The 27,124-nt window shown below is 32.9% G+C and overlaps 1 protein-coding gene across 1 annotated transcript; it reads right to left on the reverse strand.

The window, feature by feature from the left end:
- Nucleotides 1-12,178: 12,178 nt before the first annotated feature.
- On the reverse strand, nucleotides 12,179-12,751 carry LOC120178425. The gene has a single exon (XM_039184270.1). The coding sequence runs from the start codon at nucleotides 12,749-12,751 to the stop codon at nucleotides 12,179-12,181; it is 573 nt and encodes a 190-aa protein (XP_039040201.1).
- Nucleotides 12,752-27,124: the final 14,373 nt, after the last annotated feature.

Genomic DNA, 27,124 nt, shown 5'->3' on the forward strand with positions numbered 1-27,124 from the left:
AACTCAACATACTTATCCATCGAGTAATCTGTCTGACCTGGGATAAAGTGTGTTGTCTTAGTCAATCTATCTACAATCACCCAGATCGAGTCTTTCTTACTGGGTGTCAAAGGTAAACTTGTCACAAAATTCATGGTAACCCTTTCCCATTTCCATTTGGGAATGATAATAGGTTGCAGCAAACCACATTGCACCTGATGCTCTGTTTTACTTGCTGATAGGTTAGACATTTAGATATAAACTCAGTTATAGCCTTTTTCATATTTGCCCACCAATATCGACTCTTCAAATCTTGATACATTTTATTCCCTCTAGGATGCATAGTCAAAGGATTCTAATGAGTTTCAGAAAGAATATCTTTCTTTAATTCTTCATCATCGAGTATGCAAACTTGACCCCGATAATGTAAACATTTATCAGGCTTAACTTCGAAGTCTTTCATTTCACCTTTCTTCACTTGCTCGATCATTTCTAAACATTTTTTATCTTTACTTTGAAGATCTTTAATTCAATCTAATAGTAAAGGCCTCAATCTCAATTCTACAATAAGTGCACCATCATTTTTCATTGATAATTGAGCATCTAAAGCTCTCAAAGCAGATAATGTCTTCCGGCTAAGTGCGTCAGATACTACATTCACTTTCCTAGGATGATAAACAATAATCACATCATAGTCTTTTAGAAGCTTAATCTATCTCCTTTGTCTTAGATTCAATTCTTATTGAGTTAGCAAATACTTTAAACTTTTATGATCTATATAAATATAACATTGCTCACCATATAAGTAGTGGTGCCAAATCTTCATAGCAAATACCACAACTGCCAACTCTGAATCATACGTTGGATAATTTTTTTCATGCATCTTTAACTGTCTCGAAGCATAGGCTATCACTTTACCTTATCTCATCAAAACATATCCCAAAACATTATGGGATGTATCACTGTAAATCATATAATCCTTACCCGATTCTGGATGCACTAACACTGGTGCTTCTGTCAAAATCTTCTTAAGTGTATATAAACTTTCTTGGCACTTTTTAGTCCAAACAAATGACACATCTTTCATGAGCAACTTAGTAAGTGAATCATCGAGAAATTCTTCACGAATCTCTGATAATAGCCAGCTAATTCCAAGAAACTTCAAACTTTGAAAACATTCTTCGGAGTCTTCCACTCTACTATAGCTTGTACTTTCTTGGGATCTACTCGGATTCCCTATGCTATAATCACATGTCCAAGAAAAACAACTTCTGACAGCCGTAATTCATATTTCAATAACTTAACATATAACTTTTTATCTCACAATGTCTGAAGTTCAATGCGGGGATGTGAGCCGTGCTCCTCTTTGGCATTAGAATACACCAAAATATCATCAATGAACACGACTACAAATTGATCCAAGGATGGTTGAAACACCCGATTCATTAAATCCATGAATTATGCTGGAGCATTAGTCAATCCAAATGGAATCACTATGAACTCATAGTGACTATATCAGGTCCTGAGAGTAGTCTTTAGAATATCTTCCTCTTTAATCATTAATTGATGATACCCTGATCGAAGATCAATATTCAAAAATACTGAAGCACCCTTGAGTTGATCAAACTGATCATCAATCATCGAAAGAGGTTACTTGTTCTTTACCGTCACTTTATTCAACTTACGATAGTCTATACATAGCCGCGTCGATCCATCTTTCTTTTTAACAAACAATACCGATGCACCCCACGGAGACAAACTCGATCTAATAAAGCCTCAGTCAAGTAACTCATGTAGTTATGCCTTTAACTCTGTGAGTTCTGTTGGAGCCATTTGGTAAGGGGCCATCAAAATAGGCACAGTACCAAAAAAAATATCAATCTTAAACTCAACTTCTCAATTAGGAGGTAATTTGAGTAACACATCAAGAAATACATATTGAAATTCCTGTACTACCGAAATATCCTCCAATCGAACCATAAATGTTTGGGTGTCAATTACATTTGCCAGAAAAGTTGAGCAACCTTTTTCCATCAATTTTGTTACCGTCACTAAAGATATTACGTTGGGAAATTATTTCACTTTTTCTCTGATTACTATTATTTCATTACCCTATACAACTTTCAAAAATATCTACTTCATGCAAAAATCAACCCAACCATAATGTGAAGATAACCAATCCATGCCCAATATAATCTCGAACTCGTTAAACAACAATTCCATAAGATTCGCTAGGAACACCACCCCTTGAATCTTTATGGGACATTTTCTGCTCATCTAATTTACTCTAGCACTATGCCCCAGTGGATTCATAGCTATCATATCACTATCAATGGGTTCTAATGGAATACCTTTATCTCTGAATAATTTCAAACTAACATAGGAATACGTAGAACTCGGATCAAACAAAACAAATATATGTTCATCATAAAGATAGAAAGTACCTTCTATAATCTAAGGATCATCACAATCTTCTCTAGTCTTGATATTATAAACTCTAGCTGGGACACAAACATCAGGCTGATAAGCTATCTCATAATATCTTCTCCCTATACCTCATTTGCCTCGGCCTCACTGAGATACAACTGTAGATCTTTCTATCTTAACAAATCTATCTCTTGCAAACGGGTAGTCTATGACAAAATGACCCATGTATCCACAACGGAAACAAGCTCTCGAAACTATTCTGCATACCCCAGGGTGAGCCTTACCACAATACTGACATGGTGGAAACTAACCCTGTGACTGAGTTGATTTAACAGCTCCAATATTTGTCGTCTGAATCTAATGACCTTTTTCTTTTACTTCATATCCTTTTCGACTAGAAGCACTACCTTGCAAATTATTTTGGTACTGATAACTCGAACCTCGATCTCTTTTAGACTGGAACGAGGATGATGTTCCTAATCTTTTTGACTGACTTATCTGATCAATCATATATTTTTAATCTTGAGACATTTCCAAATATTTAGCTTTATTTACCTTTTCCTGAAAAGTGGTCAAATTTGCAGTAAACATAAGTTCCTTCTGTCTGGGGTGAAGACCTCAAATAAATTTCTAACATACATCTTTCTCTGTAGGAACCAACTCTGAATCATATAGAGCATGCTTATTAAACTCACATTCATATTCGTAAACAGATTTATTACCCTAAATTAGATTGAAAAAGTCAAGCTTCATATTCGTAATAAACTGTTCCCTGATATATTTCTTCTGAAATACCTCCAAGAAAAACTGCCAAGTAATCTGATCTGGGGGAACACGCGTCTTCACATTTGTCCACCAAATAAGAGCCTGACCTTGGAGTATTGAAACATACCCTCCAATCTTTCCTCGTCCGAATAGTGAAGACTGTCTAACATCATTTTCACATCTTTCAGCCACATATCCGCGACAATTGGGCCTTCATTTTCTTCACCTTTAACTTTATATGCCCCTAAACGTTTCAACTCTTTTGGAATTGACAATCTTGGAGCCGAAAGAGAAGGAGGATGAGGTGAGGGGGAGGAGGGGGAGGTACTGCCACTAGCTGATATCGAGCTAAAATAGCCTCTAATTACTGCAGAAATGTCCCCTGATCTAGAGCTGGCACTTCCTCTTGTGCCTGTGCTCACTGCTAATCATGCTGAACATGAGGTGCATGCTCTACCTCATTATTACTGCCACTACAGTACCAGTTCCCTCAGGAACCTCATGTTCGGTAGCTCGTCTCGAGCCCTCCAAATATAACATCTAAACATTCACAATTATCTATAAGTTATCAAGGAGTAGTATCACAAATTAAATCATAAAATCATACCCATAATTTCGATATCTTAGTGTCATGTACATAATTTTAACATAACATAAGCTCGGTTTAGGTCGAGAATCTGCTAAACCTGCAAATCTGATACAAATAAATGTAACACCTATAACCCGTATACGTCTCAAAATACGAGTTAAAGATGTCACATCAGTATTACAAACATTAGTTGAATAACAACTTTTAACTATTTTATCGATTCACATAAAATCATAAAATAATATTTAATCTTTTAAAACGAGTCTGATTTTAGGTAATAATTTAGACGGTTTAGTGTTGTTTAATAACTTATATAAAATTACCTAAATACTTTTTAATTTAAAAACATAAATTTATATTTTTGTTGCTTACGCATAATATTCTGACATACAAACCAAACCAAAACTAAGTAGTTCTAATTTACTATTATATACCAAAAATAATAAATATGAAAAAAGCAAAGTAACAGACATAAATATACATGCCACTAACAGTCAAAAGTAACATTGAAGATGTCTTACTGATATTGGTAGTAGATATGATCTCTGTGAGTTCTGTTGGAGCCATTTGGTAAGGGGCCATCGAAATAGGTGCAGTACCCGAAAAAAATATCAATCTTAAACTTCACTTCTCAATCAGGAGGTAATTCAAGTAACACATCAAGAAATACATATTGAAATTCCCGTACTACCAAAATATCCTCCAATTGAACTTTAGATGCTTGGGTGTCGATTACATTTGCCAAAAAAGTTAAGCAACCTTTTTCCATCAATTTCCTTGCCGTCACTGCTGATATTACGTTGGGAAATTATTTCACTTTTTCTCTGATTACTATTATTTCATTACCCTATGCAACTTTCAAAAATATATGCTTCATGCGAAAATCAACCCAACCATAATGTGAAGATAACCAATCCATACCCAATATAATCTCGAACTCGTCAAACGACAATTCCATAAGATTCGCTGGGAACACCACCCCTTGAATCTTTATGGGATATTTTCTGCTCATCCAATTTACTCTAGCACTATGCCCCAGTTGATTTATAGCTATCATATCACTAACGATGGGTTCTAATGAAATACCTTTATCTCTGAATAATTTCGAACTAATATAGGAATACATAGAACCTAGATCAAACAAAACAAATACATGTTTATCATAAAGATAGAAAGTACCTTCTATAATCTAAGGATCATCACAATCTTCTCTAGTCTTGATATTATAAACTCTAGCCGGGGCACAAACATCAGACTGATAAGCTGTATCAGAATATCTTCTCCCTATACCTCATTTGCCTCGGCCTCGCTGAGATACAACTGTAGATCTTTCTATCTTAACAAATTTATCTCCTGCAAACGGGTAGTCTATGACAAAATGACCCATGTATCCACAACGGAAACAAGCTCCCGAAACTATTCTGCATACCCCAGGGTGAGTCTTACCACAATGCTGACATGGTGGAAACTGACCCTGTGACTGAGTTGATTTACCAGCTCCAATATTTTTCATCTGAATCTAATGACCTTTTTCTTTTACTTCATATCCTTTTCAACTAGAAGCACTACCTTACAAATTATTTTGGTACTGATAACTCGAACCTCGAACTCTTTTAGTCTGGAATGAGGATGATGTTCCTAATATTTTTGACTGACTTCTCTGATCAATCATAAATTTTTAATCTTGAGACATTTCCAAATATTTAGCTTTATTTACCATTTCCTGAAAATTGGTCAAATTCGCAATAAACATAAGTTCCTTCTGTCTGGGGTGAACACCTCAAATAAATTTTTAACATACATCTTTCTCTGTAAAAACCAACACTGAATCATATAGAGCATGCTTATTAAACTCACATTCATATTCTTAAACAGATCTATTACCCTAAATCAGATTGAAAAAGTCAAGCTTCATATTCGTAATAAACTGTTCCCTGATATATTTCTTCTGAAATAACTCCAAGAAAAACTGCGAAGTAATCTGATCTGAGGGAACATGCGTCGTCACATTTGTCCACCAAATAAGAGCCTGACCTTGGAGTATTGAAACTATGCCCTCCAATCTTTCCTCGTCCGAACAATGAAGACTATCTAATATCATTTTCACAACATTCAGCCACATATCCGCGACAATTGGGCTTTCATTTACTTCACCTTTAAATTTATATGCCCCTCAACTTTTCAACTCTTTTGGAATTGACAATCTCGGAGCTGAAAGAGAAGGAGGATGAGGTGAGGTAGAGGAGGGGGAGGTGCTGCCACTAGTTGATATTGAGCTAAAATAACCTCTAATTACTGCAGAAATATCCCCTGATCTAGAGCTGGCACTTCCTCTTGTGCCTGTGCTCATTGCTAATCATGCTGAACATGAGGTGCATGCTCTACCTCATTGCCACTGCCACTACAGTACCAGTTCCCTCAGGAACCTCATGTTCGGTAGCTCATCTCGAGCCCTCCAAATATAACATCTAAACATTCATAATTATCTATAAGTTATCAAGGAGTAGCATCACAAATTAAATCATAAAACCATACCCGTAATTTCGACATCCTAGTGTCATGTACATAATTTTAACATAACATAAGCTCGGTTTAGGTCGAGAATCAGCTAAACCTGCAAATCTGATGCAAATAAATGTAACACCTATAACCCGTATACGTCTCAAAATACGAGTTAAAGATGTCACATCAATATTACAAACATTAGTTGAATAATAATTCTTAATTAATTATTTTCTTTTCATCTTAAAACATTCCATATCAACTTTTAACTATTTTATTGATTCACATAAAATCATAAAATAATATTTAATCTTTTAAAACAAGTCTGATTCTATGCAACAATTTAAACTGTTTAATGTTGTTTAATAGCTTATATAAAATTTCCCTAAATACTTTTTAATTTAAAAACCATTTAAAAACATAAATTTATATATTTATTTCTTACGCATAATATTCTGACATACAAACCAAACATAAATATACATGCCACTAACAGTCAAAAGTAACATTGAAGATGTCTTACTGATATTGGTAGTAGATATGATCTCTGTGAGTTCTGTTGGAGCCATTTGGTAAGGGGCCATCGAAATAGGCGTAGTACCCGAAAAAAATATCAATCTTAAACTTCACTTCTCAATCAGGAGGTAATTCGAGTAACACATCAAGAAATACATATTGAAATTCCCGTACTACTGAAATATCCTCCAATCAAACTTTAGATGTTTGGGTGTCGATTATATTTGCCAGAAATGTTGAGCAACCTTTTTCCATCAATTTCGTTGCCATCACTGCTGATATTACGTTGGGCAATTATTTCACTTTTTCTCCGGTTACTATTATTTCATTACCCTATGCAACTTTAAAAAATATATGCTTCATGCGAAAATCAACCCAACCTAATGTGAAGATAACCAATCCATGCCCAATATAATCTCGAACTCGTCAAACGACAATTCCATAAGATTTGCTGGGAACACCACCCCTTGAATCTTTATGGGATATTTTCTGCTCATCCAATTTACTCTAGCACTATGCCCCAGTGGATTCATAGCTATCATATCACTATCGATGGGTACTAATAAAATACCTTTATCTCTGAATAATTTCGAACTAACATAGGAATACGTAGAACCCGAATCAAACAAAACAAATACATGTTCATCATAAAGATAGAAAATACCTGCTATAATCTCAGGATCATCGCAATATTCTCTAGTCTTGATATTATAAGCTCTAGCTGAGGCACAAACATCAGACTGATAAGCTGTCTGAGAGCTGTCTTAGAATATCTTCTCCCTCTACCTCCTTTACCTCGATCTCGCTGAGATACAACTGTAGATCTTTCTATCTTAACAAATCTATCCCTTGCAAACGGGTAGTCCATGAAAAAATGAACCATGTCTCCACAACAGAAACAAGCTCCCGAAACTATTTTGCATACCCCAGGGTTAGTCTTACCACAATGCTGACATGGTGGAAACTGACACTGTGACTGAGTTGATTTACCAACTCCAATAGTTGTCGTCTGAATCTGAAGACTTTTTTCTTTTACTTCAGATCCTTTTAAACTAGAAGAACCACATTCTAATTTATTTTGGTACTGATAACTCAAACCTCGACCTCTTTTAGACTGGAACGAGGATGATGTTCCTAATCTTTTTGAGTGACTTCTCTGATCAATCATAAATTTTTAATCTTGAGCCATTTCCAAATATTTATCTTTATTTACCATTTCTTTAAAAGTGGTCAAATTCGCAGTCAACAGAAGTTCCTTCAGTCCGGGGCAAAAACCTTGAATAAATTTCTAACATACATCTTTCTCTGTAGGAACCAACTCTGAAGCATATAGAGCAAGCTTATTAAACTCACATCCATATTCGTAAACAGGTCTATTACCCTAAATCATATTGAAAAAGTCCTGCTTCATATTCGTAATAAACTGCTCCCTGATATATTTCTTCTGAAATGCCTCCAAGAAAAATTTCCAAGTAATCTAATCTGGTGGAATACGCATCGTCACATTATCCACCAAATAGGAGCAAAACCTTGGAGTAATGAAACTATGCCCTCCAATCTTTCCTCGTCCGAACAGTGAAGACTGTATAACATCATTTTCACATCATTAAGCCACATATCCGCGACAATTGGGCCTTCATTTGCTTCACCTTTAAATTAATATGCCCCTAAACTTTTCAACTCTTTTGGAATTGACACTCTCGAAACCGAAGGAGCAGGAGAATGAGGTGAGGCGGAGGAGGGGGAGGTGCTGCCACTAGATGATATCAAGCTAAAATAACCTCTAATGCCTGTTGAAATGTCCCTTGATCAGGAGCTGACACTTCCTCTTGTGCCTGTGCTCCTTGCTAATCATGCTTAACATGTGGTGCATACTCTACCTCATTGCTACTGCCACTACTAGTACCAGTTCCCTCAGGAACCTCATGTTCGGTAGATCATCTTGAGCCCTCCGAATCTAACATCTAAATATTCACAATTATCTATAAGTTATCAAGGAGTAGCATAACAAATTAAATCATAAAACTATACCTGTAATTTCGACATTCTAGTGGCATGTACATATTTTTAACATAACATAAGCTCGGTTTAGGCCGAGAATCAGCTAAACCTGTAACTCTGATACAAATAAATGTAACACCTATAACCCGTATACATCTCAAAATACGAGTTAAAGATGTCACATCAATATTACAAACATTAGTTGAATAGCAATTCCTAATTAATTATTTTCTTTTCATCTTAAAACATTCCATTATCAACTTTTAACTATTTTATTGATTCACATAAAATTATAAAATAATATTTAATATTTTAAAACGAGTCTGATTTTATGTAGTAATTTAGACAATTTAGTGTTGTTTAATAACTTATATAAAATTGCCTAAATACTTTTTAATTTAAAAACCATTTAAAAACATAAATTTATATATTTATTGCTTAAGCATTATATTATGACATACAAACCAAACCAAAACGAAGTAGTTCTAATTTACTATTATAGACCAAATAAAATAAATATGAAAAAGCAAAGTAACAAACATAAATATACATGCCACTAACAGTCAAAAGTAACATTGGAGATGTCTTACTGATATTGGTAGTAGATATGATCTCCAAAAGATGCTCGGTAGGCTCCTCACAACACGTCCCTTTCTTTATCAGAACCTATGGATGAACAAATCATTATACGCTAAGTATAACTTAGTGAGGCAATAATAACCCAAGGTGAGATAAAATAATTTAATATATAACAAATAAAATAAAACAATTAAAAGAATTCAATAAGATCTTTATATTCCCAACCGCCAATTCAAGCCAATTTCATCATAAAAAAACCTGAAAATGAATATCATCCCATGATTTTATCAAAATCATGATAAACATTACCAGATAAGATAATAATTTCATATATCTTTATATTCAGACAAGTTTAATAAACTTTCTCAATGCATTTCACAGCCCAACGTATATTTAATAGAATGCAAGGTACGTGAGTCAGACAGAATATGCGCGCTAAATAGTATTTTACCTCCCCCTTACCCCATACATATGGGAAAAAAGGGACAACCATATGAACTCCAAGTGCAATCATATAATTTGCACAAAAGGTGCCAGTCATAATGTACACGAATGTACCAGGTCAGAATCAATATTACTCAACACAATAACATGCCAAATGTACCTACGAATCTCAATGGAATATACAATAGGCGTTTCATATAGTATTATAATCATTGAATAACCAACAGTTCAATTCGGAATCAATTTCAATTCATTACCGTAAAAACATAAAATTGGGTAGTCCATACCCTAAACCATTCATAAAACCTTTATTTAAACATTATGGAAACAATCCTTAATTAATTAGAAATCATACTTTAAAATAAATATAAGGTTGACTTATCGAAAGTCTTACTCGATCAGAATAATTAAATGAATAAGCTACACTCACCTTTGCCTTACTATCGAACCTTTTAGCGATACTCCTAGTCACATGCTTTATCTTTTCCTTTTAGGTCGTTTGGATCACTAGATTTATCGTGATCTGAAAACATCACTTAATAAAACAAATTATTCAAAATATATGTTAATATTATACTAACATAAACTAACTTTGATAATATAAAAATCTATAAAAAAATAAAATCATTACTTAATCGATATAAAACTAAATCATATATCCATAATAATCTCAAAACTTTCCAAAATCCTCATTCGAATTCATGAATATTTATATTCATTATCAACCCTTCAAATTTTGCCAATTGCATAGTCTAATCACTAATTATGAATTTTTTTCTAGATTTCACCTTAACTTTCCTATTAAATTCATAATGATCCTTCACCATTATGATCATTGCACATTAATTACCAAAATTTCCAGCACCTAAATAAAATACTCAAAAAATACTTTAACATTAAATAATTTAAAATGAAGTCTTTAAATTCATAATACCTTTCGAATTCCACATTCCAATTTCACCAAATTTAAAATTTTGTCCAAACAACTTTCCAACTTAAAATTCCATCATATAATCATTATAAATCAACATTGAGTACCTGAAATTGCACATTTACACATTAAAGTCCCATAATTCTTATAACTTGCAAACTAGCCATTTTTCTATTTTAAACTTCCAAATTGATCCAAAATTATCTCCAAATCACATTGAACACTTCTAATATCCATTCTAAACCATAAGAAATTTTCAATATTTTCCCCTAATTCTCTTCATAAGGTCGAACCTATCAAAGTACATAGGGTAAACTTTTCATTCAATTTCAAGCATGAACTCAACTTCCTTAGATCAAATTTATGTTATTCTAATAATCACAACATCAAATTGAATCAAAATCAACCAATCTCAATAAACCCAAGATGTGGTTAGATATTATATAAGCATGTACAAAAATGTTTCATCATCATAGACGCTTTAGGAATAATCTCCAACAACAAATTCATAATAATCTCCCTTTAAATCATTCAAAATCCATAAACCCTTCATAAACCCTAATCACTAAATATCAATACCCAAACATGTTTACCATGATTTTTTATAACAAATGATAGAGAATTTGAAGGAGAACATTTTTTTATTTCTCAATTTAATCCAAAATCCTACTAAAATAGCTCAAAAATGAAAAAGAAATTTTTTTCTTACCTTGTAGGGGTTCACAACCGCAAACTGATGTAGAAGAAGAACTCTTGATTTTTCTAGTAATTTTCATAATACACTTGGCATTTAAACTTATTAAATTGAATTTAAAAATTCAATTTATGAAAAATCCTTAAATTACCATTAATGAATCTTGAAAATTACCAAATGCCATTGCATTATCTTCTATTAAAATATTCCTTGGTCAAATATGAATCCATTTAGCTTTGACTGTCTACTTTGGCCATGTAATTTTGAAAAATTACAGTTTAGTCACTGAATTTCCATTCTTCGGCCAAAATCTGTTAAATTACTTTGATCAGTGCTAAATTTCTATGATATAAATATGGAAATAATATTTCCAACCCTTATCTAGCTTCCTTCAAATTTTCATAAAATTATGGTTTGATCCGCTTATCAGATTTCTATACCAAACTTTATCGCTTTTAACTTTTAATACAAATCATGTACCAAAAATCTCATTCCCACGAAAAATTATTATTTTAGGCCAAAATGTTCATTTACGGGCTAAAATATATAACTTTTAAAATTTATATTTTTGGTCCTTAAACTTTTACAAAGTTTATACTTTAGCCACCAAACTTTTTAAACTTATATTTTAGTCACTAACCAAAGTTTGGGGTATTACAATTCTTCCCCCTTAATGAAAATTCGCCCTCGAATTTTCCATATCTATCTAGTTATCTAATGTAAAATGATGAGAAATATCTTATTATCGTTCTCAAGTCGCTTTCTCAACTTTATGATTTCGCCAAAGAACTTTTACTAGTTGAATTGTCTTATTTCTCAGTTCTTTAACTCCATGAGCTAAAATCCTTATAGGTTCCTCCTCGTACATTAGATCCGGCTGAATCTCAATTTCCTCTGGTGTAATCACATGCGAAGGATTTAATCGATACTTCCGAAGCATTGAGACATGAAACACATTATGAATTTTGTCCATTTCTGGATGTAATGTTAACTGATAAGCTATTGGTCCAACTTTTTTGATAATATCATACGGGAAAATGAATCTCAGACTCAACTTTTCTTTGTGCCTGAACCTCAGAACCTTTTTCCAGGGTGAAACTTTAAGAAATACTTTATCGCCCTCTTGATATTCACTCTCTTTCCTTTTCAAATCATCATACAATTTCTGTATGTCAACAACTATCTTGAGATTATTTTGTATTACTTTCACTTTGTCTTGTACTTCTTTGATCAAATTTGGGCCAATTATGTCTCGATCTTTTAACTCAAACCAGTTCAATGGTGTCTGATATTTTCTTCCGTATAGAGCCTCAAAATGAACCATCTTGATACTCAATTGATAACTATTATTATAAGAAAACTCGACCAAAGGCAAGTACTTTTCCCATGATCCTTTAAAATAAATCACACAAGCCCTTAGCATATCTTTAAGTATCTGAATGATTCTCTCATATTGACCATCTATTTTGTTGATGAAAAGTTGTACTGAAGATCAGTCGAGTACCTAGAGCTTCATGCACAGACTTCCAGAATCTCAATGTAAACCTTGAGTTTCTATTAGAAACTATCAAGACAGATACCCCATGAAGTCATACAATCTCTCTAATATACAATGCAATATACTTATCCATCAAGTAATCTTTCTGAACTGGGATAAAGTGTTTTGTCTTTGTCAATCTATCCACAATCACCTAGATCAAGTTTTTCTTACATTGTGTTAAACATAAATCTGTCACAAAATCCATGGTAACCCTTTCCCATTTCCACTAGGGAATGGTAATAGGTTGTAGCAAACCAGATGGCACCTGATGCTTTGTTTTTACTTGCTGACAGGTTAGACATTTAGATACAAACTCAAATATAGCCCTTTTCATATCTTCTCACCAATATCTACTCTTCAAATCTTGATACATTTTATTCCATCCGGGATGTATAGTCAAAGGACTATAATGAGCTTCAGAAAGAATATATTTCTTCAATTCTTCATCATCAGGTATGAAACTCGACCCCGATAATGTAAACATTTATTAGGCTTAACTTTGAAGTCTTTCGTTTCACATTTCTTCACTTTCTCGATCCTTTCTAAACACTTTTTATCTTTACTTTGAAGATATTTAATTCGGTCTAATAATGCAGACATCAATTTCAATTCTGAAACAAGTGCACCATCATTTTTCATTGATAATATTGTATCTAAAGCTCTCAAAGTAGAAAATGTTTTTCGGCTAAGTGCGTCAACTACTATATTCGCTTTCCTATGATGGTAGTCAATAATCACATCATAGTCTTTTAGAAGCTTGATCTATCTCCTTTGTCTGAGATTAAATTATTTATAAGTTAGTAAATAATTTAAACTTTTATGATTTGTATAAATATAGTATCGTTCACCATATAAGTAGTGGCACCAAATCTTTAAAGAAAATACCACAATTGCCAATTGAAAATCATGCGTTGGATAATTTTGTTCATGAGTTTTTAATTGTCTCGAAGCATAGTCTACCACGTTACCTTCTTGTATAAAAAAAACGTCCCAAACCATTATGAGACGCATCAATATAAATCACATAATCCTTACCCGATTCTAGTTACACTAAAACTTGTGCTTCTGTCAAAATCTACTTAAGTGTATCCAAGCTTTCTTGGCAAATTTTAGTCCAAACATTTTTCGGAGTCTTCCACTCCAGTATAGATTGTACTTTATTGGGATCTAATCAATTTCCCTTTGCTAAAATCACGCAGCCAAGAAAAAAAACTTATGATTTCCATAATTCACATTTCGATAACTTAAAATATAACTTTTTATCTTGAAATGTCTGAAGTAGAATTCGGAGATGTGAGTCGTGCTTCTCTTTGGTCTTAGAATACATCAAGATATCATCAATGAACACAACTAAGAATTGATCCAAGTACGGATGAAACACCCGATTCATTAAATCCATGAATGCTACTGGAGCATTAGTTAATCCAAATGACATCACTACAGACTCATAGTGACCATATCAGGTCCTGAAAGCCGTTTTTGGAATATCTTCCTCTTTAATCTTTAACTAATGATACCCTAGTTGAAGATCAATCTTCGAAAATACTAAATCACTCTTGAGCTGATCGAACATATCATCAATCCTCGGAAGAGGGTACTTGTTCTTTACTGTCACTTTATTCAACTGACGATAGTCTATATATAGCTGCATCGATCCATATGTCTTTTTAACAAACAATATCGGTGCACCCCATGGAGACACACTTGGTCTGATAAAGCCTCGATCAAGTAGCTCTTGTATTTGTGCCTTTAACTGTCTTAGTTCTGTTGGAGCCATTATGTAAGGGGCCATCGAAATAGGCGTAGTACCTGGAAAAATATCAATCTTAAACTCCACTTCTCGATCAGGAGGTAATCCGGGTAACTCATCAGGAAATACATCTAAAAATTATCATACTATCAGAATATCCTCTAGTCGAACTCCAGATGTTCAGGTGTCAATTACATTTACCAAAAATGATGAGTAGTCTTTTTCCATCAATTACGTTACCGTCACTGCTGGTATTACGTTAAGAAATTATTTCACTTTTTCTCCGATTACTATTATTTAATTACCATCCAGATCTTTCAAAAATATATGCTTTATGCGAAAATCAACCCAAATATAATGCAGAGATAACCAATCCATGCCCAATATAATCTCAAGCTTGTCAAACGATAATTCCATAAGATTCACCAGGAATACCACCCATTGAATCTTTATGGGACATTTTCTGCTAATCCAATTTACTCTAGTACTATCCCCCAGCGGAATCGTAGTTATCATATCACTATCGATGGGTTCTAATGAAATACCTTTATCTTTAACTAATTTCAAATTAACAAAGGAATGCTTAGAACTCAGATCAACCAAAACAAATACAAGTTCATCATAAAGATAGAAAGTACCTTATATAATCTCAGGATCATCGCGATCTTCTATAGTCTTGATATTATGAACTCTGGATGGGGCACCATCATCAGACTGATAAGCAGTCTTAGAATATCCCATCCCTCTACCTCCTCTGACTCAACCTCGCTGAGATACAACTATAGATCTTTTTGTATGAACAAATATATCTCCTGCCAATGGGAAGTTATGACAAAATGACCCGTGTCTCCACAACAGAAACAAGCTCTCGTAACTATTCTGCATATCCCAGGGTAAGTCTTATCATAATACTGACATGGTGGAAACGAATCCCTTGTCTCTAGTAGATATTGTCTGAATCTGACAACCTTTTTATTTTACTTCAGATCATTTTCGACTAGAAGCACCACCTTCTGATTTATTTTTGTAGTAATAACCTAAACCTCAACTTCTTTTAGACTGGAACAAAGATTATGTTCATGATATTTTTTATTGCAGTCTTCGATCAATCATAAACTTTTCATCTTGAGCCATTTCCAAATCTTTAGTTTTATTTACCACTTCTTGAAAAGTGGTCAAATTCGTAGTCAAAAGATGTTCCTTCAGTTTGGGTCGAAGACCTCGAATAAATTTCTGACATACACCTTTCTTTATAGGAACCAACTCTGAAGCATATCGAGCAATCGTATTATACTCATATTTATATTCGTAAATAGGTCTATTACCCTAAATTTGATTGAAAAAGTCATGCTTCATCTTTGTAATAAATTACTCCCTGATATATTTATTCTGAAATGCCTCCAAGAAAAATTGCCAAATAATCTAATCTGGTGGAACACGCGTTGTCACATTCGCCCACCAAATCCGAGCCTAACCTCGGAGTAATGAAACTATGCCCTCCAATCTTTCCTTGTCTGAACATTGAAGACTGTCCAACATCAATTTCACATCATCCAGCCACATATCCACCACAACCGAGCCTTCATTCGCTTCACCATTAAATTCATATGCCTCTAAACTTTTCAACTATTTCAGAATTGATACTCTCAGAGCTGGAGGACCAGGAGAAAGAGGTGGGGCGAAAGAGGGGGAGGTGCTGCCACTGGCTGATATCGAGCTAAAATAGCCTCTAATGCCTGTAGAATTGTCCCCTGATTATCAACTTTTCATTATTTTCTTATTAAAGACATTTGTTGAATAATAATTCTTATTAATTATTTTTTTTTCATCTTAAAATATTCCATTACCAACTTTTAACTTTTTATCGATTTGTGTAAAATCATAAAATAATATTTAATCTTTGAAAACAAGTTCGATTTTAGGCAATAATTTAGGTAGTTTAGTGCTGTTTCGCAATCTATATAAAATTTCCTAAATACTACTTAATTTAAAATCCATTTAAAAAATAATTTATATATTTATTGTTTACGCATAATATTATGATATATTAACCCAACCAAAGCTAAGTAGTTCTAATTTACTATTACAGACCAAATAAAATAAATCCGATAAAGAAAACTAACATACATAAATATACATGCCACTAACAGTGAAAAGTAACATCAGAGATGTCTTAATGATATAGGTAGTAGATATGATCTCCAAAAGATGCTCTGTAGGCTCCTCACTACACCCCCTTTCTTTAACAGAACCTACACATTAAAATCATCACACACTAATTATAACTTAGTGAGGCTGTAATAACTCAAGGTGAGATAAAACAATTTAAAATAGCAAAATAAAATAAAACATTTAAAAGAATTCAATAAGATCTTTATATTCCCAACCGCCTATTCAAGCCAATTTCTTCATAAAAAACTGAAAAATCAATAGCATCTCATGATTTTGTCAAAATCATGATAAACATTACCAAATAAGATAATTATTTCATATTTCTTTCTATTCAAACGCATTTAATAAATTTTCTCATTTCATTTCATAGCCCAAAGTATATTTAAGAGAATGCAAGGTACGCGAGTAAGATAGAATATGCGCGTTAAACACTTCACGGTGCTATCATCAGAATCAGTATATGCACTCCAACTGTAATCATATCATTTGCACCAAAAGTGCCAGTCATAATGTACATGAATGTACCAGATCAAAATTAGTATTACTCAACACAATGACATGCCAAGTGTACCTACGACTCTCAATGCAATAAATAATGGAATTTTCAGATAGTATTATAATCATTGAATAATCAACAATTCAATATGGGAATCATTTTATATTCATTACTGTAAAAACATAAAATTGGGTAGTTCATACGCTAAACCATTCATAAAACTTTTATTTAAACATTATTGAAACAATCCTTAATTAAATAGAAATCATACTTTAAAATAATATGAGGTTGACTTATCGCAAGTCTCCCTCAATCAGAATAATTAAATGAATAAGTTGCACTCACCTTTGTATTACTACCGAACCTTTTTTGTGATACTCCTAATCACGTGCTTTATCTTTTCCTTTCGGGTTGTTTGGATCGCTAGATTTATCATTATCTGACAACATCACATAATAACACAAAGTATTCGAATTATATGTTAGTATTATACTAACATAAACTAACTTTGATAATATAAAAATCTATAAAAAATAAAATCGATACTTAATCGATATAAAACTAAATCATATATCCATAATAATCTCAAAATTTCCAAAATCCTCATTCAACTTCATGAATATTTATTTTCATCATCAACCCTTCAACTTTTGTCAATTGCACAGTCCAATCACTAATTATGAATTCTTTATAGAATTCATCTTAACTTTTCTATTAAATTCATATTGATCCTTCACCATTATGATCATTGCACATTAATTACCAAATTTCCAACACCTAAATAAAATACACAAATAAATACTTTAACATCCAATAATTTGAAATCAAGTCTCTAGATTCCTAGGACCTTTCGAATTCCACCTTCCAATTTCACCAAATTTAAAATTTGGTCCCAAACAACTTTCCAACTTAAAATTCCAGCATATAATCATTATAAATCAACATTGAGTACCTCAAATTGCACATTTACACATTAAAGTCCCACAATTATCATAACTTGCAAACTAGCCATTTTTATATTTCAAACTTCCAAATTGATCCAAAATGTTCTCCAAATCACATAGAAAACTTCTAATATTCATTCTAAACCATAAGAAAATTTTCAACATTTTCCCCTAATTTTCTTCATATGGCCGAACCTATCCAAGTAGGGTAAACTTTTCATTCAATTTCAAGCATGAATTCAACTTCCTTGGATCAAATTCATGTTATTCTAATCATCACAACATCAAATTGAATAAAAAATCAACCAATCTCAATAAACCCAAGATCTGGACGAATATTATATAAACATATACAAATAATTTTCATCATCATACATGCTTTAGGAATAATCTCCAACATCAAATTCATAATAATCTTCCTTTAGATCATTCAAAATCCATAAAATGTTCATAAACCCTAATCACCAAATCTTAAAATCCAAGCATATTTAGCATGAATTTCTTATACCAAATGATAGAGAATTTGAAGTGAACATTTTTCTATTTCACAACTTAATCCAAAATCATACTAAAATAGCTCAAAAATGGAAAATCAATTTTTCTCTCACCTTGTAAGAGTTCAAGGTAGCAAGCTGACGGAGAAGAAGAATTCTTGATTTTTCTAGTAATTTTCATAATACACTTGACAATTAAACTAATTAAATTAAATTTAAAATTCAATTTATGAAAAATCCCTAAATTGCTATTAATGAATCTTGAAAATTGCCAAATGCCATTGCATTATATTCCATTAAAATATTCCTTTGTCAAAGATGAACCAATTTAGCTTTGACTTTCTACTTTTGCAATGCAATTTTTGAAAATTGCATTTTAGTCACTAAATTTCCACTATTCGGTCAAAATCTGATAAATTACACTGATATGTGCTAAATTTATCTGATCTAAAATATGAAAATAATATTACCAACCCTTATCTAACATCCTTCAAATTTTCATAAAATTCTGGTTCGGTTCGATTATTCGATTTTTATATTGAATTTTATCGCTTTATAATTGATAATACAAATCTCGTACCGAAAATCTAATTCCCACAAACAGACTGTTCATTTACGGTCTAAAATATATAACTTTTCAAAATTACATTTTTGTCCCTAAACTTTTACAAACTTCATACTTTAGCCACTAATCTTTCTAAACTTATATTTTAGTCAATAACCAAAATTTGGGGCATTACATTCTCGGATTTAAGAGTTGAATTATTCAGATAAAATTGAGTTCATAACAATTATCATATCTTAGTTAGCATGTTAACGTCCAACTTAGTTAACTATCAATCTTTTATGAGAAAAGGATAAGTTTAGAACATATGAATAGTCGGATGACCATTTTATAACTTTTAATAGTTGAGAGACTCTACAAAGCCATACCTTATACTTGGAGGATCATTTTGTAACTTTTAATAGTCGAGAAACTCAACAAAGTAGCGCCCTATAGTCGAGTGACCTTTTGTATACTTTAATGTAAAATGTTTGATATTTTAAATAAAATATACATAGTTTAAATATTTATTTACCAACTAAATTATTATTTAACTAAGATCACACTTTGAAATTAAATACAGAACAAAATTAGACTGCCCAATCATATGTTGGTTAACTATATACTTGTTTTGCATTTGTAAGATTATATCGCTTGCGACGTGGGCTTTAAGACATGATAATTCTCTTTTCCTTAATTCGATTTGTTCCGAGATTATCTAATAGTATGTAATAGGTTGTTTAAAAATACTCGACCAGAACTATCCAACCCATTGACCTACTAACCTGGTTAAAATTTACTGGGTATTTGAAATGAAACACCCGAATTTACGGGTTGGGTATCCGGCCCTCTATCTTAGATGGTTTTCTGGTCTGACCCGGGTCATAAAATTTGCCTTAATAGGAGACCTAAACACCCGATTAGCCGGTTCTCTTTTCAGGCGTTTAGACAGAGCAGCATGCAGTATTCAACTCTTTGCTTCTGCAATTCCTTTTAAATGTAATTAATTATAACAAATATTCCATATCTTTCCTGTAGTGTAAATATGTGATCACACCTAACCTTATCGGATCAAAACTCACACAGAAGACAATTAAAAAACTTAAATATCACGAGCAGAAAACCCTACGAATAGTATGAAAATGCCACAAACAAATGAAAGATGAAATGTTGAAGTAGCAAATACGACATAATACGAGGAAGAATAAGGAAAAACGTTGAAATTCAAGACTATACAAAGACCATTATAACAATGAAAAGTCCTAGAAATATGAAATTTTAAGTTTTAACCATGCAGACAATAATAGAAACAGGATCGCAGAATGAAACAAAATGTTGTAATCAAATTAAACAAAACATAATTGTGAGGGTTGTTGATTGGATTAAACCTTCTTCTAATTTGTTGTATGTGGTTCTATTATTGAATTGGATGTCAGAACTGAGTAAAAGAAATTTGATTTTCAATAAAAAATTAAATTAGAATTGGGTACCCTGTTACCCGAATTAGCGGGTACTCGTAAAGCTATAATGGATAGGGACATGGCCGAGTTTTTAATATCCGAAAATTTCAGGTACCCGAAAATGCGGGTACTCGGATAAGAACACCCGTATATGCACAACATGATATTTCTAATAGTTAATTTATTTGGGTACTCTTTTCCCTTTAATTAGGATTTAGAAAGGGTTTTTAACGAGATCCACATTTTAAAAAAAATGGTATGATTACTTGTAACGCGTCGGATCCCAGGTTAAGAATTTGGGCTATCCCGAGATGGGCCTTGAATAAATTCTTTGACTTGGAGGAAGCCTTGACCTAAGAATAAGTGAAATTGGGCTTGAGTTGAGCCCAACAGTGGATAAAAAGGGAATTTTTAGTTTGCAACGAAAATCAGGAGGACCAAGGGAGTAATTATATCATTGTTTCCTTTAATTGAAGATGATATCACGTCTGAAACCAAACATCTATTTTTCTTCATTTCCTTGTTTTCTTCTCTTCATATTCTTCTTCTTCTTCCCATAGAAAATTCAAGAAAGGTAGAAACTTTATTGTTTTCCTAGTGTTGCAAGGGAACCTAAGGTAAAAACCAAAATCATCTCACCTCCAGCTTCATTTCATGCCCCCATTTGTGAGTTTTGGATAAGGAAAACCAAAAATGGGTTTAGTAGAGGTTTTAGAAACCTAGATTAAACCAGTTCATTTTTAAGGGATTTGGACCTCTAAAAACGTTTATTTTCCTTTCCAAACTTCCCCGTAATGTTAGTAACTTGTATTTTGATTTTGGCTTAATGAGAGAAGTTGGAGAGAGCTCCAAAGAAAAGAGGAAAGAGAAGCTCACCTTCTGTTGAGCCTTGGACACTTTCAATAACCTAGGTTTATCAGGTAACTCACTTCTTACTAAACTCTACCACATGTAGCTCATTAGGTGAGTTTTGGTAGGTTCCATAATCATCGTTTGAGTGTTTTCAACATGTTTATAGACTCTTTATGACCCATATTATCAGATAAAACACTTAAACATCAATTGTGGACCTCAATAGGGCTTTTAGGGTAGAAACATAGGATTTTTAAGCCAAACAAGGCACCTCGTAGCAGGGGTATTGATACTGTAATAAAAGTATCGATACTATTCTTCATTCAAGAAAACATTAGACAAATTTTAAAGGGAAGAATCGATACTCATTTAGGGAGTATCGATACCTAGGTCTCAGTTTCAATACTCACTGGATTGGTATCGAGACCGATATTCTAGTGTTCAATTTTGGTATCAGTACTCACATAGAGTATCGATACCAAGATAGGGGTATCGATACTAAAGTAATTTCAAAATATAGTAGCTAATTTGTGTATCGATACTCAGGCAAGTATAGATACACTAGTATCAGAGTATCAATACTCAACCTAGAGTATCGATACTACCTTACCCAATTAACATAAATCAGTCAGAGAGTATCGATAACAACATGTAGGTATCGATACCAAAGGGTTAGTGTTGATAATAAAGGGTCAGTATCGATATCTATGAACAATTTTGGATAAATAATCCAAGCATTAGGGGATCAAACTTGAGGTACCACAAATACACTATAATAATAGCAAATAAGACTTTGAGCTATAACAATAATTAATATCAGAATAGTAGAAACAATAACACATAGGTTTACATAAAACTAGCCTTGTTTGACACTCGAAAAACAATAAGGACAATTGAGTCTCTCTTAGCAGAATATGACAGTCAGTGGATATCCAAGTCAGTGCCAAGACACTTCAGCAGCGACTAGGCGCAGATGCCCCAAGACTCGACAGAGTAAGTTGGTGGGTGTATGTTTTCGATGTAGATTTTGGATCTCACCCTGGTGTATCCAAGGGTTTACCGGCAAGCTAGATGGGTGTGTGAGCTCCAAGATGCATAACCCTCAATCACACCATGATGACATCCAAAGTTTAGTAGATCAGTATTTTACATGTTTTATACCTATGACACTAGCCAACTCTTTTAGTGAATGCATTTATTATAGTACAATTATTCGTGAGGCATTGAGCTCGTAAACTCAGTGTTTGGAACGTGTTTCCTCACGCATGTTCTTAGAAGGCAATTCATGGGGAGTTATCATCACCAGACATTCTAGTGCAGCAGATCAAATCATTCGAGGCTTTCAGAGTGCGTCTTGAGTCATTCTTAGAGGACATGTACTATCATATAAACCCTTGTGTATTCAGTCGTAACTGTATTTTGTGTTAAACTAAGTACTATATTATTTTGGATACTTTTAGGAGCTCTCCCGTAGTGTAAACATTATTATCATGTTTTATTTTAATCTCTATGGATGAATTTTTATCAGTTGTTTTATAAAGCAATTTTTAATAATTTTTTGGGTCATTATTTCAATAGTCCCGTATAACATTGTAATCCATAGATCTTCGGGTTGGAATTGATTAGGGTGTTACATTATCTGTCTCTATTATCAAACCTTCTCTACACATGCCTTTTCAAGTCCATACACGATCCAAATTGGAGATCCCCCAACACCTTTGTATCCATATGATTTTTCCTCAAAAAGTTTATCTCTAACATAAAATAAAATCATTGTCGTTGCCGTCGTCGCCATAAATTTAATCCCGATTGAAGAAGCCTTTCGAGCTCTTCTTCAAAGGCATATCATCTCAAGTTAATGAGAAACAAGCAAAAAAAAAAAAAAAACCCTGAAAACACAATGTTGGATTAAAATTCATAATTATGGGCACATACTTATATTGTTATTATAAAATATGACATAAATTGACTAATTATGTTATAAGTTTCATGAAAATAAAAATGTAGATACTATTAAAGTTGTGTTTATAATTTGATAAGGGGCATAGTTATAAGTACGAACAATAATTGATTCTTAAATCAGTTATATAAAGTGGTTATGGTCCCCAAGAAATAGATAATATTGTATTTTCTCTTATCTAGTTAGAGAGTTGCTTACTTAAGAAAATTATATTTTCCTTGAAGGTCATAGCCAAAGAAAAACTTGGAGATTTCAACCTAACTAAATAAAGACATAAAGATTTCAATCTATCAATTAATCTATGTATACTTCTGCAAATCTAGTATTTCTAGTTCTTGATGATTTGACATGATTTGATATTGATTTAATTTGCATATTTATTATGTTTTATTTCTAACATACAGTGATCATCAAATATAGACATGGTGAAGGACACTCGAGTTCGGGTTAAGAAATTGGTCGAGTTCTTCGAGCCAGTGTTATCTACGATGTCTCTGTTGGACCAACGTCTTTGGTTTATGAAATGAAACTCTTTGATGATTTTTAGAAAAAGAGAAAATGAATAGAGAGGGGAAAAAACAAGCTAATGGGATCCTTAAATTGTGCATTCCGGGAATCAGACCCCCATCAATACCGTGCGAGGTATTACGATACCACTACTTAGTTATAGACACAATATTTTATATTACGGAACAAACAAATTATTACTAAAAACATAGAAAAAATTAAAATATAAAATAATTTAAAGATTTTAGAGGATGAATGTTCTTATCTGCACTCCTCGATCCATCTTTTGGGTGCAACGTAGGTGTTGTAATCCGAATTATAAGGGGTCTTTGACGGGCCCAATCTTGCTTGAGATAACTGGTTTGAGCTAGTGCAGGTCCAAATAAATAACTCCGATGTCTATGCCATATTGAATAACTCGATCTATGCCATATTGAACAACTCAAATGCAGCTTCGAGCCCTCATGCCCTAGTCAATCCAGTGCAAGGCATGGATAGTTGATTTTAATTAAGTTAATTTTTCGAGAAGCAAACTGTCATAAATGTGGAGTTTTCAAGTCATTCTGTATTTCATGTTATGTTTTTAAAAGATAGGAGGGCAAACTACACCATGTTCCCTCAACTATACGATATTATTTTATCGAGTCCCTCGACTATTAAAAATTATAAAATGATACCCTGATTATAGAAAGTTAATTTGTTAAGTCCTTTGACTATTTTTGTTTTTTTCTCAGCAAAGAATAATTATTTTATTTCGATAGCACACAAGACCTCGTAGGATGCCTCGTTAAAAACCTCCATATTCTAGTTAGAGGAAAAGAGTACATCCTACTAGGCACAAAAGGAAAAGAAAAATACAAGGAAGCAGCCCCAACAATACCTCCGGGCAAAAAACCAACATGCATTTAGCCCCTGCTGACAAATCTATCATAAACAACTTACCCAAGCAAACCCAAAGCCAACGATATACCCAATTCCTTTAAATCCGAGATTACCAGCTTAACACCACACCAAACCAAACAATGAGAACAGAAAAATAATCCAAAGCAGCAACAATATGAAACCACAGCACAGATTACCAACCATTACGCAAACAACAAAAGAAGTAACTAACATAAATCCCAAAGCAAATAGCAATTGAAATACCACCATGCTATTAAAAGTTACAAAATAGTCACTCGACTATTCATTATGTTTCAACGTCATACTTTTTCGTTAAAAATTAACGGTTATTTGAGCTAGACATTAACATACTAACTGAGATATGATGGTTCTTTAGGATAATGAGATCAAATTTTATCATAGTCAATAGGTTAACGTCCATCTCAGATTGCCGTTAATTTTTTGACCAAAAAAAAAAAAAAAAGAGTTTGGAACATAATGAATAGGAAAGTGATTGTTTTGTAACTTTTAATAGTTGAGAGTCTAAAGAAAGCAACTCCCTATAATGGGGACCATTTTTTAACTTTTAATAATCATGAGACTCAACAAAATAATATTCTATTGTAAGGAGACCATTTATGCACTTTACCCAAAATATTAATCTCATATAAAAACAAAGGAATATCCTAGAATTTATAATAGATTAAGAGGTAACATTGTACATGTTATCCGATAGTAACAATCCGAGTCTAAATTGGAACTTGAGAAAAAGTAAAAAAAAATAATCAAATTATTTTAAACTAAAATATAATCAAAAGGAAATAAAATACTCTTTATATTTTGATCTTGTGATCGAAATTAGTTGAGGCTTGTAGCTACACAGTTTCCTTAAGATAGTTTTTGGCCACTCTTTAGTGCTTTAGATCTTTTGGTCTTCTGTCTCCCAATATACAACAACTAGATGATTGTAACGTCCCGAATTCTAGATTAGTAGTTCGGGTCAACCCGAGACCTTTAAATAGAACCCAAATGACTTATTAGAATAGTTTAGAACTAATATATTGGATTGGGCTTGAGTTGAGCCCCAGAATTATAGAAGAAGTGATGATTATGTTATGAGATAAGAAAAGGAGGGACAAAAAGTGTAAATTCCCCTTGTTCAAATTGGGAGCTGAAAACCCCCTATTTTATATGATTTCACATGAACTACTGTCCATTTAATTCACCAAACACTCTCCTACTTCCTTCTATCTCTTTTACCTTCTTCTTTCTTTCCAAAGTTAAGATTTCAAGAGTTTCAAGGGTTAGTTTGGTTAACCAAGGTAAGCTTATTAATCTCCACTCTTCAAGCTTCAATTCAAGATCTATTTTTCCTAGTTTTATGCTTAGTTTCCAAAAATGAATTTTTAGGAGGTTTAAGAGAATCATTAGATTCTAGGTTGTTTTGATAAATTCAAGTGCTAGGAAATGTCCTTATCTTTAATCTATCTACCTAGTTAAGTTAGTAATCTCTTTTCTTACCTTTGATTAGTGAAAGAAGTTGGGGAAAGCTCAAGAGTAAACGGGAAAGAGAAATTGCCTCTTGAGTAGATTGAGGGCTTTAATAGCAGCTAAGAAATCAAGGTAACACATATACAAATCTTTTATATCTTTAGTGTGTCATTAGAAATGCAAGGTGGCATATTTAAATGAGTTAAAACATGTTTCAGTATTTTCATGGTAGATTCCAAGTTTTAAGTTTTTAACATGATTTAAAGTCTTATTTATTACCCCTTATGATCACATAAGACATTAATAATAAATGGAAACCCCAAAGTATCAATGTGGGTGAGTTTGAATACCCAAAAAGGGCATTCCCGAGTCTGAGTATCGGTACTGGAGGAACTAGTACCGATATTGTTCTTGTTTCATACTTAAAATACATGAACTTTGTGTGGGCATTATCAATACCTCTTGAAGGAGTATTGATATTGGGGGTTTGGTATCGAGACCGGGGCTTGGAATTGAGACCAATATTCCAGTAGTCATTTTTTATACTGATACTAAGGGAGTATCGATACTCTCAATAGGGTGTTCATACCAAGTGTCAATTTTCA

This window comes from Hibiscus syriacus, unplaced genomic scaffold (genome assembly GCF_006381635.1).
Source record: "Hibiscus syriacus cultivar Baekdansim isolate YM2019G1 unplaced genomic scaffold, ASM638163v2 tig00112349_pilon, whole genome shotgun sequence".
NCBI classification, from domain to species: domain Eukaryota; kingdom Viridiplantae; phylum Streptophyta; class Magnoliopsida; order Malvales; family Malvaceae; genus Hibiscus; species Hibiscus syriacus.

Bases quoted from the DNA above. Each gene is read 5' to 3' on its own strand.
- LOC120178425 (XM_039184270.1), bottom strand. From the start codon at position 12,751: ATGGTTCATTTTGAGGCTCTATACGGAAGAAAATATCAGACACCATTG.